Source organism: Helicoverpa zea, chromosome 14 (genome assembly GCF_022581195.2).
Source record: "Helicoverpa zea isolate HzStark_Cry1AcR chromosome 14, ilHelZeax1.1, whole genome shotgun sequence".
Taxonomy (NCBI): domain Eukaryota; kingdom Metazoa; phylum Arthropoda; class Insecta; order Lepidoptera; family Noctuidae; genus Helicoverpa; species Helicoverpa zea.
Window position 1 is genome coordinate 7,707,987 of NC_061465.1, and position 19,557 is coordinate 7,727,543.

The 19,557-nt window shown below is 35.9% G+C and overlaps 2 protein-coding genes across 2 annotated transcripts; one reads left to right on the plus strand and one right to left on the minus strand.

Annotated features, from left to right (window-relative positions):
- The first annotated feature begins 11,419 nt into the window (after positions 1–11,419).
- On the plus strand, positions 11,420–15,409 carry LOC124636350 (NPC intracellular cholesterol transporter 1 homolog 1b-like). The gene has a single exon (XM_047172416.1). It carries the CDS (start codon positions 11,520–11,522, stop codon positions 15,240–15,242), a length of 3,723 nt encoding a protein of 1,240 aa, XP_047028372.1. The 5' UTR covers positions 11,420–11,519; the 3' UTR covers positions 15,243–15,409.
- Positions 15,080–17,716, minus strand: LOC124636351 (helix-loop-helix protein 1). Its single transcript, XM_047172417.1, has 2 exons — positions 17,388–17,716; positions 15,080–16,106 (listed from the first exon to the last, which is right to left on the minus strand). The coding sequence occupies exons 1-2, from the start codon at positions 17,504–17,506 to the stop codon at positions 15,809–15,811; spliced, it is 417 nt and encodes a 138-aa protein (XP_047028373.1). The 5' UTR covers positions 17,507–17,716; the 3' UTR covers positions 15,080–15,808.
- Positions 17,717–19,557: the final 1,841 nt, after the last annotated feature.

Sequence of the window (19,557 nt, forward strand, 5' to 3'; positions counted from 1 at the left end):
TTTATTCAGTGACTGATCTGTACAGTAAGTGAGCTGGCGAAGTCTCCACCTGCAATTTTTACATGTATCTAATACATTGTCATCGGCAGGTGCCATAGTTCCCGTAGTTTCCCCATTCCTAGTCCATTAGCATCCCATCACAATAGCCCAAGTAGTTTTCATCCACAGTTAGCAATGGTATAGCACAGAACCGGGGATTGTCTTTTTTTAACGACGTCCACCGGGGATTGTCCTTGAGTTCATATTTCTATAGTGTATAAAGGGATAATCATCGGTTTTGTGTCACCATACCTATTTCATAACATTCGTTTCTATACATTTCAAGTGTAGTATTGCTCTTGAAGTTCCACATCAGGTGTTCCAGATCTTCGATGTATATACGTCAATAGAGAGTGCTTATTAGATTGAACCACTTTTGCAAAAACGTCATATCTTTATATGCTATAGTATAGCTGGGCTCCTGGGGTTCCACATCAGGTGTTTTACATCTTCAATTTTTATAAGTCAACAGAGAGTGCTTATCAGATTGAACAACTTTTGCTAAAACGTCACACCTCTATATGCTATAGTCTAGCTGGGCCCCTGGAGTTCCACATCAGGTGTTTTAGATCTTCAATTTGTATAAGTCAATAGAAAGTATTATCAAGTTGAACAACTTTTGCTAAAACGTCATACCTGTATATGGTACAGAGAAGCTGAGCTCTTGGGGTTCCACATCAGGTGTTCCAGATCTTAAAATTTATTATCTCAGCTGAAAATGCTCATCACATGAAACAATTTTTGCTATGGCACCATTTTGGTATCTCTTATAGTTTTGTTGGTCTGTTGGTGTTCTGCATCAGATCTTCAAGTTTCGAAGATAAATTATAGCCTATATGTTGACCAGGCTTAATACTGATACAACAAAGAAAAAATCATTGAAATCCGTCCAGTAGTTCCGAAGATTAGCGTGTACAAACAAACAGACATACAGACATACAGACATACAGACATACAGACAGAAATTTTTTTTTGGATTTGTGCTCCATTACTGTTTCTAAACCCCACCCAATTAATATTTTTTAAATATATTCAATGTACAGACACAGTTTTTTTACAGATTTATTATATGTATAGATTTTGATGCACATCACGTAGGGGCTGTTGGAGTGTAGTGTCATGTTGGAGGTAGGTAGCATCAGCATATTTTTTTGTCTCAGTGATCTATTGGTGTGTTTGTCTCCGCGTTTGGTAAAGAACTTTCAGTATCTCCTAACGAATTTACATATTTCTAATTTTTAGTACTTGTACTTCACATTTTATGTTCTAGAGTGATAAACTTGTTTCAATAGATAGTTTCTAATTTACATTGGTTTATTATACTATGAAACATTCGTAAGCAAATGTATGTACACTAACTTTTAGCATTTGAAAACTAGCTCTTATCTGAAGAGGTAAAAAAACATTTATGCACGTTTTTGAATTCCCTCCCTGTTGAATATTTAGCACGTGTAAAACGGTTCATTTTCATACTAAAGGATGAGATCAAGATTGGGGCCACATTATATACGTTTACGTATTTATTTATGTTCCACATAACTCAAACTGAATGTGCGCTTATTTTACTCACTGCGGATTTTACTTATTTAACGCTGGGCCTACCAGATCCGCACCACTCTTGACCCTGCAGTCCATTATGCCCTTCACACCGCCTGAGGCAGGATAAGATAGAAGAAAATGGTCCGTGAGAAAGTGATGCAGAAAGGAGACCACGACCCTCAGCATTTCGGAATACAACGCAAGAAGAGGATTTTACTTGCGAATTAAGAAAAAAATGCAATTTGCAACTGCAAAACGTGCCAGCGCCAAAATTCTCTCTTCAGACAACAGACAGACGATTTACATAACTAGAAAAGAGCATCCACATTTCTAAAGACCCAACAACAAAGGATTTTTATTCTCAAACCTATCTTAAGCTGTGCTTTTAAGGTTGAATTTCGTTTGTAAGTGTTTAACTGTACCGGTAGAATGAAGTGGGGCAAGACCGGGAGTTGACGGTGAGTCGACCTTGGCAACCACGTGTTTGAGCCGTGTCAGCGCACTTGATCATAAATAATCATATGATAGACTAATTATTATTCGTAAACGCTGAATCATATGACTGGTGGAAACTTAGGCATCACTGAAATGTAGGTTTGTGGAAACGGAATCTTTTGTAGCGGTTTGAAGGAATAAATTCTGAAGAGTCTTTAGTGAACATTATGTAGGTATATTATTTTACTAGCTTCGGCCAGCTGTTTCACTCGAACTACCTACTTCGAAAATCGAACACTGAAATGCAGCAGTAAATTTTCAAATTTTACCTGAAAGAAGTAGGTTAATAAACTCTTTAGCTTCATAATGTTAAGTAGAGATAGGTATCCCTTTTCAAACAATCTGTTATTCTCAAAAATAACAACCATCAACTTAATATTCATAAAAACAAAAAAAAAATTACAACTGCAGGTACCCACTTGGATGATATAAAATCCTTATCTTTGGATAAGGTCAACAAATATTTGTTTCACCTCTTGATAACTTTAAGCAAGAATTTTAAAACATAGGGTTATCGAGAATAAACCCCCATTAACAATCAGCAAGTCCAGTAGGTATCAAATAATTTTAAACACACAAACTTTTATTTAATATTTATAAAGATACAAGAAAAAACATCCCCTGTTTCTAGGTCACCATTTTGCAAAACAAGTCCGTGCTTTAGTTAGAATGTTCTAGATAGCTCTCGCAAGTTATGAATAGAGGCTTAAGGGATCAACCCGCGACCCTCGTCGTTTTTTTTTCCTGTTGTGTTCAAGGATAAAGATACGATGAATGAGGAGAGTTAAAAGAGTAAAAGTAGAAGAACATTTTATGTAGGCAATATAAAAGCGAGCGATTAAGAATGAAGACTTAAAAAAAAATCTTTTAATTCGGGAATTAGAACAACCTACTTTACAAGAAATAAATCGAGTTTAGTGCTGACAATAAATAAAACAAAAGAAAACACTGAAGCTACTTACTATTTCCGATAAAAATAAAATAGGTCTCGACATATTTAGCTGTTCTTTTATTTTAACCAGACCAAAGAATTACATAAACGTGTCAGATTCGCACATCGGTACAGCGATCACACGAAATAGAAAGCAACACTAGTGGGTCAATGAACTCTGTGACCGTTCGGTACTCGCCATCTCCATAGGATTCGTCGCTCTAAGGAATGCGTACTGACTGCCTAGTGCCTGTGCAGTGCAAGTCTAGGCAATAATGCTGGCTGAATAACTAAGATTAGACGAGAAAAAAAAAGAACGAATTAGGTTTTGAATTAAGAACTTTATTCTTATGTTTATGTTCGGGGAACGGTTTCCTCGATTAAAATCTTTTTTCTAAATAACAATATGTAACAAGTAATTTGTTAAGATTTTTCAGGAATTTAAACAGACAGGAAAACTAACGAAAGTCCTTGCAAAACAATTATACTAACTTAAAATAATTTATATCTAATATCTTGTGACGTCACAATGATTAACGAGTTTCCTTGAGAATCCGCGAATATTTCCGAGTTGTGTGTGGATGAAACAAAATAGAAAGTCACAAGGCCGAACGTATTTAACTCAACTGCGATCTTGACTTGTGAAGAGCGCCACTCCTCGGAGCTACGAAGCTAACTATGCTTACATACTTGTTCAAACTAAAGTATACGGCATTCTGATTAAATAACTATAACTAAATAAGGCTAAGAAGTATTTAAAAAAATTGGTTATCATATACAAGAAAAAAATATGCACTTATTGCAAGACAAAATAAGTACCATAATTACAAAGTTACTTACCCTTGACTTAAAATCCGTTATTTTCGTATAATCATTTTGTCCTTGGATGTAGCGAGGTACCTAACACAATGTCATAGGAACTATCGACCCAAGATTAAAAAAAGACTGCTGACCAATGAATAGCCGTGTGGAAAATTAATGGAGACGTGACACACCTATAAAAATATGAATGATTATTTAGTTTTCAATATTAAATTAACACAGTACATTTATTATTGGTTATATGGATAGTTAAAAACTTAATCTGCGGTCTTAAAAAAAAAATAAGAAAAAATGCCACGTGCACAGTGGGCGAAACGCAAAATAATTTAGGACATCCAAAATACAAACTAAATAATTTGGCTCTAGTCCAAGTTCCTTATTTTATTGGGGACATGTTTAACCATTTATCTTAGAAGTACTTTAAAAATCGCAATTTTACCCGACTTAAAAAAATGCGCTGTAAATCATTGTGCCTGAAAAGTACACGTCAGTAATTGGCAGTTATTACAAGTATTGCATTATATTACATCAGACGCACTTCACTTTCTACGCAGAAGGCTATATTTTGGATTAACAATGACTACTTAAATATAAAAAATTGCATCATCACTGCACATGGCATAGATGCGTTACGTTTTAGTACACATTTTCACGCTTCATTGCAAATTATCGCCTTAGGTTGTATAAATGCATGTGAGATACGTACTGTGGATTTCAATAACCGATTCGTTGTTTTGCTATTGGAGACTGAATTTTGAGCTTCATATAAATTACTAACGGTTCCACGCGCGTCCCGTGGGAACTACTGCCCGCAAAGGGATAAAATAAAGCCTATGTTATTCTGGAAGAGTGTAGTTGCACACTCTTAGTGTATCTATTCTCTGTTGGAAAGCTTTCCAAAGGATCAGTTGTATCGGAGCCTTTACAAATAAAAAAATGTTTCCTCTTTTTTATATCAGTCTCTAATCGCAAAACGAGGGATAGATCGCTTACTGAAATCGCAAATAGACAGGTACACAGTAGTCTATTTTAAGCACACATTATTCACAGTGATGACGGAAATGCCCTGACCTATCTTTATCTGCCAGTACTATTGTATTTTTTATATAGGTTTGTTCCTTGTACGTGTGAGAAACATAAATATGTATAACTCTATGTAAATTAGACACGTAAGCATGTCATTAGTTTTGTAATTACTGTTAAATATTATACGCCACGTGCAAATCGAATTGATGGATATGATTTAAACGATTGATTCAACCTTTTCGTACCTTTTATTATTTTAACTATTTTTTTTTGTTCATTATTAAGTGATAGGTTTATTTAACCACTAAAAAAAATAATGACACTTAAATTTGAGTTTTTTTCTTTCCAAAAAGAATCCTTTTTCCCTTGGCAAATTGCCAGCTGGAATAAAAAGTTATCGTAAAGGTGTATAATGCTAGGCGTTAGGCATTCGTGTTGTATGACCGTTAAAATAATTATGCAAGCAAGCCTGTGAGTTGCAAGTCGCCGGCGAATAGACGACCAAGCAGCCGCGAACGAGGGCTCCGCCGGTAGTGATGGACGCTTCGAGGTCATTCGATATCGATACTTTTGTGTTTTGGGATTTCATGGCTTAATTTTTTGGAAACCATTTTTAATTGGTTATCGTGGTCTAAGATTGAAGTATTAATTAATAATAAATTATAACATTTTTGTTTTCAAGATATTTGAGCGCTTTAGAAGTACACTGACAGTTAAAAGGAGGACATAACAAAACCACCAAAAAAACGCAGATAAGACCCATAGAAGTGTTAAAGAGAAGAAAGAAGTGTTTTGGTACGAGAGCGTTTAAAACGATATGGATTCATTGAAAAATAAGTCTCATTAGCACTTCATTGATACAGTCATCTTGATCACGACATGATCTGTTTGTGAATGAAGAGAGTAAATAATAATGTGTTGCTATTTACTGCTATGATTGAAATATTTACAAGTGCATATAAACGCATCCAGCTATTTGTCATGTCTGCTTTCAAAGTGCCAGTATCTCCGATTATGGTCTGATACTTCATTAACGAAGGCTCTTTTCATGTAAAAGATCGTAACGTGCTCAATTTGTGTTATGTGCATTTACACACAAATTCCTTTTCTTTCCCGGATGTATAAAAGGCTGAAGGTCTGATTAAACTATTAGATTAATAAATTAGCCCCATCAATGTCCACAAGTTACTATTTATTGTAACAAGCAAGCCTTGGCTGCAAACCCGGGAGTTTCAACCTCAAAATAACCAACACAAGTTTTATTTACATTTAAATATGATAAGTTAGTATTTGTTGTGATTAATTCATGTCAACAATACAATGGTATCAGGACAGGAGCTTTCAAGATTAGATATCAACTTCGTTGTTGGTCGCGAGCCAAATATCGTAGGAGAATAGTTTTGTAACGTATTGCTGTCAACCCGTGCGATGCTCGCTTATGCTAATATGACTTATGCTGAGAATTTTAAATACTTTTGTGATTTGTCAAACGTTTATTTAGGAAGTTCTTTAATTTTGTTTGGATGTTAAAAATATTTTTTATTCGTCATAATGCTAATTCACGACCAGCTCTTGGTTAATGTATCTACTAAAAATAATCATGTTGTTATTTGTGGCAGTTATTGACGAGTATTTTGTTGATTTTTACATGTTTCAGCATTACTTATTTGTGACTTAATAAAAGTGTATGACAGACAAGTAAGTACAGAAGTTGTAAAAATTAAGTTTGGCTAAAATTATTAATAAATAATATCGACATTGTTGTAAAAAAACCATCACTAACCCTCCCATACGTTCAAGTTTCAATTGTCTGCAGTGGAAATTTCCACGATAAAACATGTAACCTTCGAATGTGCTGTTCTTACACGGCTCGCTTGGTATAAGTGCATCTCTATCGCACGGATTCGACGCCGGCGCTCTGACCCAACCGGTTTGCACCACTCTCGCATGCAGGTGCAGCTATAAGGCTATCTCTTTCACTTCGGACAACTTATCGTTCTATTTTACGAATAGCTCTCTGCTATGTATACTTCTCGGTCGTCGGCCAAATGATTTTTGTTAGCTGTCTTTCTCTAGAGCTTGAATGAAGCAAAATTTGTTTTCTTGATGCAGAGCTACAGCTTCAAATCCAACAAAATACTATAGTTACTACGTCCACGTGCTCGAAAGGTTAACGACTGATACAACAGATAACATTGAAAATAAATAAACAATTATTGAGTCATTTAAGGAGTAATGGGAGCAAGAAAAAGCGTTTCTCTGCGTTTATTTCTTCTTTATTTCGAGTTTTTTTTCTCTGCTCGCCAATAAATTGAGTTGTGACGATTTATTGGCAGGGTTAGATGTTTTGTTGAAAGTTTATTAGAAAATAGTTTGTTGCTGATGTATTATTAATGAAGGGTGGACAGATAAAATAATATTATGTCACGGGAAAGATTCAATAAATTATAAAACTGCAATAAAAGGATAAATAAAAAAGAGCTAAAAGTTCACATGCTGTAGTTAGTTATTTTTGTCCACCTTTGCAAAATATATACTTAGAAAAAGGGCAGTTATTATTTATTCTTAGCAATTATTGTCAGTTAAGTCTGCTACTGTAAATCAGAACTTCAACGCACATGATCGGACGTTCATGAAATATTTGTATAAATATTTTCGGATATGTTTATAAACGGAACGTCCTTATTGGCCATTCGCTTGGCCTCATATTAATTCCCACTGTGCGGGCAAATAAATGATACAGATACATATAGGAATAAACAATAACACCTAATACGAATCTTATTTCAAAAAATCTATGATTGAATAATAAAAAAGTAAAAGTAATCACACTTGCGCCACGGCACGCGTCTGCGAATCACCGCGCACGGTGGAATTTTCCATGCATAGCACGATTGAAGAAATTATTTTTTACGAAGTACTTAGTACATACCTACGTAGTTATAACTTTAGCATTTTCTAATCAAACGTACCTAAGTACTTATCAATCAAATGTTGTTGTTGCGTATTGCCAAAATGCTCGTGACATTGGCAACGTCAGAGGCGTCGCCGAGACGAGTCGTTTTAAAATTACTTTGCTCAGGAATCCGCCGACATGTTCCCGTATCCGTCACAAATCGCACACTGTGAAAATGTAGGTAATATTTTTATAAACAAACTCTGGCCGAATATCGTGCACTCTCACGGAGGAAATTATTGAAAACAATATAAATTTTAGAAAACATATTTTATCTACATGTACGTTATGCCATATTTTATGCTAAACAATTTATAATTATAACTGCCATTGTCCAAAAAAAAAGATAAGGTTGGCAGTAATTAAAAAGTTTTCATTCAATTACATTTTGAAATTGGAATTTATATTCGTGCAGAAAACCGCGTGACGAAAGTACCTACCTCGTACCTACATGCTGTAACTTCATAATTTGGCACAGAATCTGTTTATCCCAAGTCGTGAATATATTCGTGTAGGATGCGAGAGTTCATTGCTAGACGTCCGGCTAACTTCGTAATACTATAATAGGCAATATTACATATGTGAAAAGAAAAATAATGAAATACCTATGATGTTGGTGGTGATAACAGGCTACTTCAAGTAACTAATCAATTACTTAATGGATCGCTTGATCATAGGCATTCAATTTATCATAAAAGAAGTAAAATAGACAAATTTCTACAAGTGCTAACACCTGTACGTTTTGTAATCTATTAGGTATAAGAATTCTCATATCGAAACTCTTTTTAAGGAAAAAAATATGACTCATTGGAATTTGCCATTAATAGGATTTTAATACCACTCCCCATAAATAATGAATAAATATTGAAAAAGTCTTTATTTTTTACGATTTTAATAAAAAAGTTCATGAAATAAATGATTACACGAAAGTATTTATAAGTAGCCCGTTGTATATAGACCATTAATATTAAGTAACGCTTTTAGATCAAAATAATGATACAAATGTACCAGATGTCGTATTAACGCCATCTAGTAGTGAGTAGCAAAACTTCTAGAGTCAGTGTCGAGAAGTACTGCTATTGGTTAATAGATGACAGCACGCTTCATTTTGGTTGCCTGTAGGTTGCCTAGAAGTTATCTTTAAATTTTCATAGATGGCAGTAATCTAAAAAATGGTATTAGGAACTTCACGCTAACTGACTCTGAAGGGGTTAACAGAATTATATTTGAAAAAAAAGAGAAAAGTTTTTTGGGAAACTTTCGGTACACGATTGGAAGCCAAGCCTAAAGGTGTGTTTAAGAACTTTGTCCACTACTGATATTAATAACACTGAGAAACAAAATAATGGTAACGAAAAATACTTCTTTAGATGCTTTTAGGCAAGCAGCTCCTTCTTCCACCACATCGTCCCTTAACATCAATTGAGATAGTGGTCAAACGCGAGCCTATTGACAACGAAAAAAAAAACAACGTAAACGAACATTTAAACACATCAGTGGGAACTAACTGCAGTTGTAAGCTACTAAACCAGTCACCCTCGTGATTAGTATCAATTACATGAGCATTACCTACTGTTCCGCTCGTAGATTTCCCCAGGCTGCAATTAGATCATCAATCTAATCAGCACGCGACTTGTCACCATCTACTTACGCCTCATTGTTTGAATGGAGCATTTTGTTTTCGAATTTCTTTGCTATGGGAATTATTTCGATTTGATCTTTTCCTCGTTTTTCACCGACTTCAAAAAAGGAGGTAGTACTCAGTTTGACCTGTAATTTTAGGTATACTTTTATATGTATGTACATATGTTTGTGCGCATTTCTCTCACGTTTGGTTGAACCGATTTTGATGCGGTTTTTAGCATAGAATTTTTCAGATTAAGGAGAGAAGATTTTTGGGTTCAACTTAGGTAATACGCATTTTATGTTTATTACAATAAATAACCGGCCAAGATATATGATTTCTTTATTTTTTTAACATGATCATTAGATTACCAAGCAAAGTTATTTTTCAATCATAATGCCTCTAAAGCCTTCCTTACTTTGCATTTTCTCTGTAACAAATATCAAAATTATAGTGAAATAGGTACCTTTATATACCTTTATATTCGAAGCATCAGTTAAAAGTATTTACATGTTGATTGCATGATCGCAATGTGTTATATTTTATCACATCCTTTACTTACATTCAGGTGTTCTTGATAATATGACTGATTGCCAGATATAAAGCTTTCGTTAGCAGGTGGCTGAAACAATGTTGTTTGTCCAATCCTGGCTGGAAATTTGTTGGCTATTAAATATCTTTAGTATTACTCATTCGACCATTACAAAGATAATTTGTCGTAATTTTGCTACTAGCGGTTATTATGGGCAACTTTTTTTAAACAACATCTGTTTAGTATTTTCCCAAATATGTTGAGGTCGGCTTTCAGTCCAACTGGATACAGTTACCAGTGTGCCACATGGAGCGACTGTCAATGTGACCTCCTCCACCCAGTTACTTTTCAACCTTATATATACCCTCATTCTATGACAGGTTGTCAGATTTATTCGTTTCTGACTACTCTTAATGACTGCCAAAAATTATCAAATGACAACCCACAAAAACGTGTCTTCCGAAACACGGATGAACACAATTTTAGATGATGCTCTATCTACCAAACTTTTACCAAGCGTTGCTTAACCTTATCTGTTACTAGCCTCTTTCAGTGTTATTTAATTTAAGTGTAATGACATGTCTTTAGAACATCATAATGAATTTAAAGATTCATTTACACCAAAGTGCATTTTGAGGAACCACTTCACTTATCTCTGACCAAATTGTAAATTTTATCTGCCATTCACCCTACCAATAGTTCCCATCAGACTTGATTAAACTTGAATTGACGTGAAATTCACTTACGATGCCATTACATTGTCTTTCATCTTATCTTCTATCATCCGATTAGATTGTTTAAAACGAAGTGTTAATGATGAGCATGACGGAGACAATTTACTGAAGTACTATCTTCGCACCAAAAAAACTATAGACGTACAAGAGAACAGATGTTTGATACGTACTGAAGATTGTATCACAGTGTTAAGGTGGTGGTTGTGCTACCCGCTTCCTGAGGGATCTTCCCGAAACTGGATAAAAATAGCCTTTGACATGCCAATTCTTGGGAATTATATTCCAAAACCCTGTGAAATGAGGGTTCGTATTATCTATACCTACAAAAGATTTAAAATGTCATCTTGGTAACTTGTTTGTGACTTATTAAAAATACATAGAGCAGAATACGAAGTCGTCTGTTTCCGCCACGATTTCCGCATATTATTGGCTCATTACAAATGCATGGGAACATAGGAAAACGCGTCGAGAAGCAGCTGTGGTGTGAACCGGGGGACAAGCGGCCCTCCCCTGAGACTTAGGGAGGAGGGACGGGGCCGAGGGCTGATCCCACTGCACCTGTGTACCTACTCGTTTCATTTTATTGCCGCCTTCATAATAAAGTTTCCAAAAACTTCTACATTGTTGTAATCATTGACACTATTATCTTACACCTGCGTTAATTTTCGATAAGGTATCGGAACACTAAGCAGATAGATTAATTTACGCAGTCAAATTTCGTTCATTTATATCGCCGACGTGACTGGCGATGCCAGTCTGACTAAAATAACAATGTGTTTTTAAATTAAGTGTTTCTATAATATCTCAGTGAATCCGTCAAAATGAAGTATCTCACAACAATTTTATGTTTTCTGACTCTGTGGTGCAGTGCTAACGCAAGATGCGTCGTGCGTGGCGAGTGCTACGAGGTGAACGGCATGGCCAAACCATGTCATGTAGATATGGAAGCACAACCATTAATCGACGGATTAACTGAAGAAAAAGCAAGAGAAGTAGTAGAGATTTTCAGTTCCATCTGCCCGACATTTGTTGTCGATGATGAAGGCAATAGATTACCAGATGATCAGATTCTAACTTGCTGCACAGCCGATCAAGTAATCAAGACAGCAGAAAGTTTAACTCTCGCCGAGGGTGTTCTCGGCCGATGTCCAACATGCTACAGGAACTTTGCAAGGCAAATTTGCGAAATGAACTGCGCGGCAGACCAGTCACGATTCCTGAACGCGACTAACACGACGGCTCCAGACGGCACGGTACATGTCGATGTAATAAACTTCAGAGTTTATGAAAAGTTTATGTTGGATGCCCACGCGTCCTGCTCCGGTGTCCTCGTGCCTCAGACGGGAATGCCAGCTATAAACATGATGTGTGGTAATGCAGTAGTTTGCGATGCAGAAGCTTGGTTCGGGTTCACTGGCGACACTTCAGTCAATCCTCTAGCACCAGTGCAAGTCAATTTTCATATGTGGCCTAATACAGAGGAATCCATGAATGTGGAAGCACTGCCTTGTAATGAAACTTTCGGCGATGACCTCCCGTGCAGTTGTGTAGACTGTGTAAGCACTTGTCCAGTTGGTACTGAACCAGTTGTTCCTGATATTTGTACTGTTTTGGCTGTTAATTGTTATGGATTTTCAGTAGGTGTAGTTTTCTTTGTAATCAGTGTTTTCATATTTATGGTATTAGCATATAAAGAACGTACAAAACAGAATAAATCAGCAGACTCCAAAGAAAGTGGGACGGGCCCAAATAAAACCACCAGAATATTCCAATCGATGTTTGCAAAAATCGGAGGATTTTCGGCGAGCAATCCAGTTCTTGTTATAATGTTAACATCCTGGGTTACTTTTGGTATGATTTTTGGTTTAGCATATTTAAATTTGACGTCTAATCCTATAGAACTTTGGTCAGCACCAGAATCTCGAAGTCGCCAACATTTGAATTATTTCAACGAGAGATTTGGTCCATTTTATCGCCCAGCGCAGGCTTTCTTGAGAATTGATCTAGACGGTTTTGAAGCAAATAATGTATCTTATGGATCCGCCTTCAGAATAGAAGCATTAGAAGAATTAGTTAAACTTGAAGATGTTATTATAAATATAGGTAGGGAGGATGGCGGTGTTAAGTTGGAGGACGTTTGTTATGCTCCGCTTCGTCAGCGAGGTGAAGAAAAGAGGCTTGATCAGTGTGTTTCTATGTCTGCTAGTTCTTATTTGTCAGGAGATAGAAATGACATAAATCCTAATACATATCTTACTAACATCCAAAATTGTATTAACAATCATTACAGTTTTGATTGTTTGGCATCGTGGGGTGGTGGCGCTGAACCCGATCTTGCTTTTGGAGGTTTCGAACCTGGTAATATTTTGAGCGCTAATACCCTTTTGATTAATTTTCCAATTGCTAATTTCCTTTTGGAAGAAGACTTACAACCTGTATTAGAATGGGAATTAAAATTTATCGAAATTTTACATGATTACCGCGATAACTGGAAACAAGATTTTGTCCATGTTGCTTTTTCTACAGAGAGATCTATTGAAGATGAGATCCAAAGAGTTTCTGTTGCAGAGGCAGTCCCTATTGTTATCAGTTACATTCTTATGTTTATTTACGTAACATTATCGCTGGGAAACATTCGATCTTTGAAAACTTGGTTTATTGACAGTAAAATTATGGTTGCTATAGGCAGTATTGTGGTTGTTATCTTGGCCATTGTGTGTGCAATGGGTGCTTTAGGATTTGCCAGTGTTACCTTAACACTTCTTGCTATTAATGTTATACCATTTTTTGTTCTTTCCATTGGTATAGACAATGTGTTCCTTATGGTAAACACACTTCACGATGTTCAAGGCAATTTGAAATCATATGATGATTACAAAGAGGATTTCACTTTTGAGAAAAAGAGAAAATTTGTCTTTGAAAAAATGTTGCGTCAAGTGGGTCCCTCTATGTTTGTATCCTCAGTTACACAAATAACATGTTTTGCGATCGGTAGTATTGCTAATTTCCCTGCTGTTGTTACCTTTGCGATATTTGCTTCCGTTTCCTTATCATTTCTTTTTGTATTCCAAATAACTACAGTTGTCGCTTTATTGTCCATTGATTACAAACGGGCGTCATCAAATAGGCTGGACTTGTTCTGTTGTATTCAGAAAAAAGTATTAGATGACGAAAATCCTTTACACTCAGAAACTCCTTACAAAGGAGTTACTCAAAGGTTGATGGAGCCCTATTCTAAATATTTATTAGGCTTTCGCGTAAAAGTTGTAGTAGTCATTATTTTCTTGGCGATGGTGTCAATAAGCGTAATGTTGATTCCTGAGCTTGAGATAGGATTAGACCAAGAATTAGCACTTCCAAAGGATTCGTATGTGTACGAGTATTTGCTAGCTGTAGCTAATTTAATTCGTATGGGCCCGCCAGTGTATTTCGTTGTCAAAGGTGGTTTAGACTTCACTAACCCTATTCATCAGAATACTATCTGCGGTGGTCAATTGTGTAACAGTGATTCGCTGACGACCCAAATATTTTTGGCTGCCCAGCATAGTAATATTACTTACATAGCTAAAAGTTCCAACTCTTGGTTAGATGATTTCATAGATTGGTCAAGTTTATATGGAGGTTGTTGCAAATACAATTCTACTGACGGTGGATTTTGTGAGAGTAGTTCTAGTGCACAGGAGTGTGCGTTTTGCGAGATTCCGAGGTCAGACTACGCAAATGGCTTTTTGAGACCTCATGTTGATGCCTTCGAGACGTATATACCGTTCTTCTTGCGGGATCCACCGACTGAAGTATGCAACAAAGCTGGGTTAGCGAGTTATTCGAGTGCTGTAAATTATGTACTCGATGCTGAAGGTCGTGCAACTGTCTATGACACTAATTTCATGGCATACCATTCCCCTTTAAGTACATCGAATGACTATATAACAGCTGTTGATTACGGTTATAGGATCGCTTCAAATATATCTGCTGCAATTAAAGCCAATACTGGTGTCGATGTAGAAGTTTTTCCATATTCTTTGTTTTATGTATTTTTCGAGCAATATTTGACAATGTGGTCGGATACCTTCTCGTCTATTGGATACTGCCTTATCGGAGCTTTATTCTTCAATCTAATAGCTTCTGGGTTTAACATATTGACTACGTTCGCTGTACTGCTTAATACCATCATGGTGGTTTTGAATATGATGGGTGTGATGTACATCTGGAACATACCCCTTAACGCTGTCTCTAACGTTAATCTGATTGTGTCTATTGGTATATCTGTGGAGTTCTGCAGTCATATTGCATATGCTTATTCGACGAGTCAGCGTCACGGTAGGGAAAAGGTAGAAGAAGCCATTCAAAAAGTAGGTGCGACCATCATTACTGGTATAACCTTTACTAATATTCCTATCGTAGTACTAGCATTTTCATATACGGAAATAATCGAAGTGTTCTTCTTTAGAATGTTCCTCAGTTTAGTAGTTCTAGGATTTTTACACGGAATGATATTCTTCCCAGTCCTATTGTGCTATCTGGACAGTTTAAAACGAAAATAATGGAGACTTTTAAAAATTACTAGATCTTGAAATGTCAATGTAACATAGTGTAGAAATTAAAAGACACTTAATTTATGAATACATTTATTGATATGACATAGGAATTATCAACTCTTTATGTAATAATATTAGAATTATAAGTTGTAAATAAATACTCTTAACATTAATGTTTTTATTATTTTCCTATATTTACAAAACCTAAAAATAGCTTCTACTTAAACAAGATTAGGAAGACACTGACTAGATAGAGACGATAACGATAATGCAAGATAAATGTTGCAACATAAGATCTAGTATTAAAATAGAAACGCACATCACAAATATCTTGGTACATAAAGACCCCTTGAGCAAAAAAGGTATTCGTTTTTCGATATCAACATTACATATTGCCTTGAGATTGATTCATTACTTTTTCTTCGTTTAACAAATAAAGTCAAAATACATTCACACATTTTCAAGCAAAGAGCTACTAAGCCTGTATGGAACAGGCTAGAGACAATTACAATATGGCGATAAAAAACGATATCTAATAAATGAGGTATTTGCCTTTATCAATAGTACAATACTTACGCATCCAACACGTGATTCAGATAAGCTATATAACAAATGGCTAATCGGAGAATTTCGATTTTCGAAAGTTTTTTGTCCGGTGGCAAGGTTGGTAGGAGTCTCCTAAGGGCGGCGAAGGCGGCGTTAAATGCTTCGACTCTGATCCTTTCTCTAGTGGCATGGGCCGTTCTGTACTTGAGAGTGGCCCGGCGTCTTCTACGTCTCTCTTCGCGGGAAAGACCAGCGCAAGGAGAACCAGCCCCACTTGAAAGGTAAGCCTCTTCGGATATAGCGCAAGGCTCTAATGTTCTGTCCCTAGAAACACAAATAGCTGTTACTTTTATGCCATTCATTAAATGAGTCATGATTCAGAGATGAGCTGTTGTAGTTATTTATAAATGTAGTTAATATTGCTCGATAAAACTTATCTACCTAGATATTATCATTAGGTACCTTTGATTGCGATTACTTTACCTACTTTTAGAAGGTACAAAGGTTAAATAATCTGATGTAGAACTTTGTGCCAAGTTCTAAGGTAAGTAGGTGAATGATTATGCAAACTGTCTAAAATCTGAGGTAAACTGAAGAAAGTAGAATACCTGCATAACCTAGTATGCAAAGCTTAATAACAGAATAAAATGCTTGTTAGATTTGATGGATGGCTGCATTATCAAATCTACTTTGATTTCTTTACGTTGGTTGTGAGCGGCACGCATTCGTAATCCAATGGTAAATGGTAATATTGAACAAGAAAAAGCAAATTACAAAAAATAAATGAGCAACTGATTCTGACTGTTTCAGTGGCTTTCATGTTTTTTTTTCATGCTTTCTTCTGATGTTCATTAAATAATGATTATTGAGTTTCATACACAGGGATGCTATCTAAAGATAATACACATCTATACACCGTGACTTTTTAGTCGTCTTACAAAGGTGGTCCACTCAATCTATCCGACATAAAATACCACTAGACACGATAATTAATTTTATAGCCTTTCTTAATCAAGATAATAGGTGCAAAGAAAAATACTGAAAAAAAATGTTTACGTATCAAACGGTAGAAAGTAGGTACCTTCCCAACGCGCCGCGCTCCATTGATACAAGATTCGGGCAGCGCTCACAACATGATCATAATATCTACGTCATGCATCATAATAATGAATTAATTTTTATTTTTAAATTATTCAAATCTCATAAATATTTTTTTTTTATAGGAACGTTTACTAGTCATTGGATACATGAAGTGGGCTGCCGTTGTAAGACGACTAAAAAGTCACGGTGTATATATAAAAATTAAACCCACTTTCAAACGGCTTGACCGATTTGGCTGAAAATTAGAGGGGAGGTAACTTAGACCCGGGAGAAGGTTTTAGGATAGTTTTTGTCACCATCCGGCTACGGGACGCGGGTGAAACCGCGGGCGAAAGCTAGTTAATTTATAAAGGAAGTCCAATAAATAGTACCTACGACAAACAGGGCGAGTTTGTAGTTGAACAAAATGGTATAGTATTCATTCATTAGACACACCCATTTTGGGCTAGCTACCTTCACAATACACAGAAGAATCAACCACACAACAGGATCAAATTTACTCACCGTTTCCTTGGAGTCAAGTTTTCTCTGCTGGTAATTGGCAGTAAGGCTTCTCGTGGTTCCGCCAGCATGCAGGACAGGGAGCCATCTTCCATGCCGCTGGCCTCTAACCAACTCTTCATGGTCAGTCTAAGATATTATTCCGAGATTAGTAAAACCTATGATATATCTACTTAGACGAAGCTTTAAAGACCTGTCTCTCCTAAAGTTTATTTACTCAGAATCATGATACATTAGGTCGTAATTGTACTTAAAGGACCATACAATGGGTAAAATGAAGCTTTTTTTTTCATAATGGATCAATTAGGTAAGTGTTAGAAAGCTCAAATCTATACTAATATTATAAAGCTGAAGAGTTTGTTTGTTTGTTTGAACGCGCTAATCTCAGGAACTACTGGTCCGATTTGAAAATTTCTTTCAGTGTTAGATAGCCCATTTTATCGAGGAAGGCTATAGGCTACTTTTTATCCCGGTACGGGAAGTTGTCCCCACGGGATGCGGGTGAAACCGCAGGCAGAAGCTAGTAGTAAATAAATAATTTCCCCCCATAAAAATAAGACGAAATCTCGTATCAGGGTTTCTATATAGAACGATGTTTTCATCTCATTCAACGTTATTTAACACCAATTAACACAACTAAATCGAATACTAAAGCGGAATCTTCAGTAACAAGCGAGAACGCCATCAAACGAATCGATTCGATACGGTTAGCGAACATGATTCGATTTCCAGAAGGGTTGGGGCGATATAAAAAGAATAAATACGGATTTATTATCCCCTAAAGAGCTCGCTTAGTGCAAGGTGTGGACGAGTGTTGTATTATTTATCTCAAGCACTCTACCCTTGCGGCTAGTCAATTGGATTTTATCGGGAATCAAAACATACGTGCCTTCGGGGGTTGCGCACAAATATTTGTGCAGAGAATGCTAGGATCGCATCTCGAGACTAAAAGAAAAATATCTTAGCAAACTCGTGCAATAGCAAAGTTCGAATTATACCAATTTGTACTAACTGAGGGTTGACTATTATACGATATATACCTATGTACGAAATGGACCCAACAGTTTAGCTCAAAGCTTTTTGATGGAATGTCAATTATTCTCTTGTCGTGTCCCATTTTTTAGGTATTTGACAGCATGCCTTTATCTTATAATTTCCCTACTTCCCTATAATAATATAACGTAATCTCGCAAGTAAAATTATTTCCGTGTTCATACATTCATTGTTTCCTTAGTCGACCTCTTCCTCTTTATCTGACCACATGCTCAATATATTTTAGTGGTTATGGTCTCACTTTCATGAACAAATATCGTTCAAAGTTTTCGTCAATAAATAATTATAGTATAAACTGTTAACGTTATCTCAAGGGAGACACATTTTTCTTCTAATATTTGATTTGACCGCGTGAAGGTATTTTTACAGAATTTACTTCAAGGGTTCTTCGTTCAGAATGTGTAAGTATGAAAGAAATTACCTGAATTAAATAATAGCGTGAGAAATATTAAGGTGTTCCGGCTTGTTATTTTTTTAAACAACAACAAACATAAAACATATAGAAAGAAGTTGTCTCCAATTATTTTGTTATGGAACTCTTCAAAAATGTATCTAAACTAAATACCTAGTAGCTACACGTGAAGAACATGGCCCTCCTGGCGCAGACGGGTAAAATGAGATCCTTATAACAATTACCTAACAATAATAGGTTAATAAACATTACTCACGTTTTATTTGAACCGATAAAAATAATCCTTTATAACATGGTTTTCGATACTTGCTAGCAATCACAAGGAAATTATCACTTTAACGTTGTGGTATTTTTAACTGACTTCCCAAAAAGGAGAAGATTCTAAATTTTTCGGAATCTTTTTTTCCTTAAGAAATATTAAGAAGTGTCAAAATTGTTACCACTGCACTGCATCTCACTGTGATACAAACTAGTGAGGACCGCAGCATCCCTCAGCTTTTTATCCTCTTTGAAAGGGGATGGACCAACCCTCTCGGAGAGGGCGGCGCCTATTTACACTCACATACAAGTAATTAAGTATCATAATTCGGATATTTTAGGATCATTGGGAGAATATTATTGACAAACGTGTAAAATATTTCTGTTTCTTATACTCAACACAACCAAAAAAAAAAGAAAAAAAAAGCAACGGATTGAATGTAAAAATAA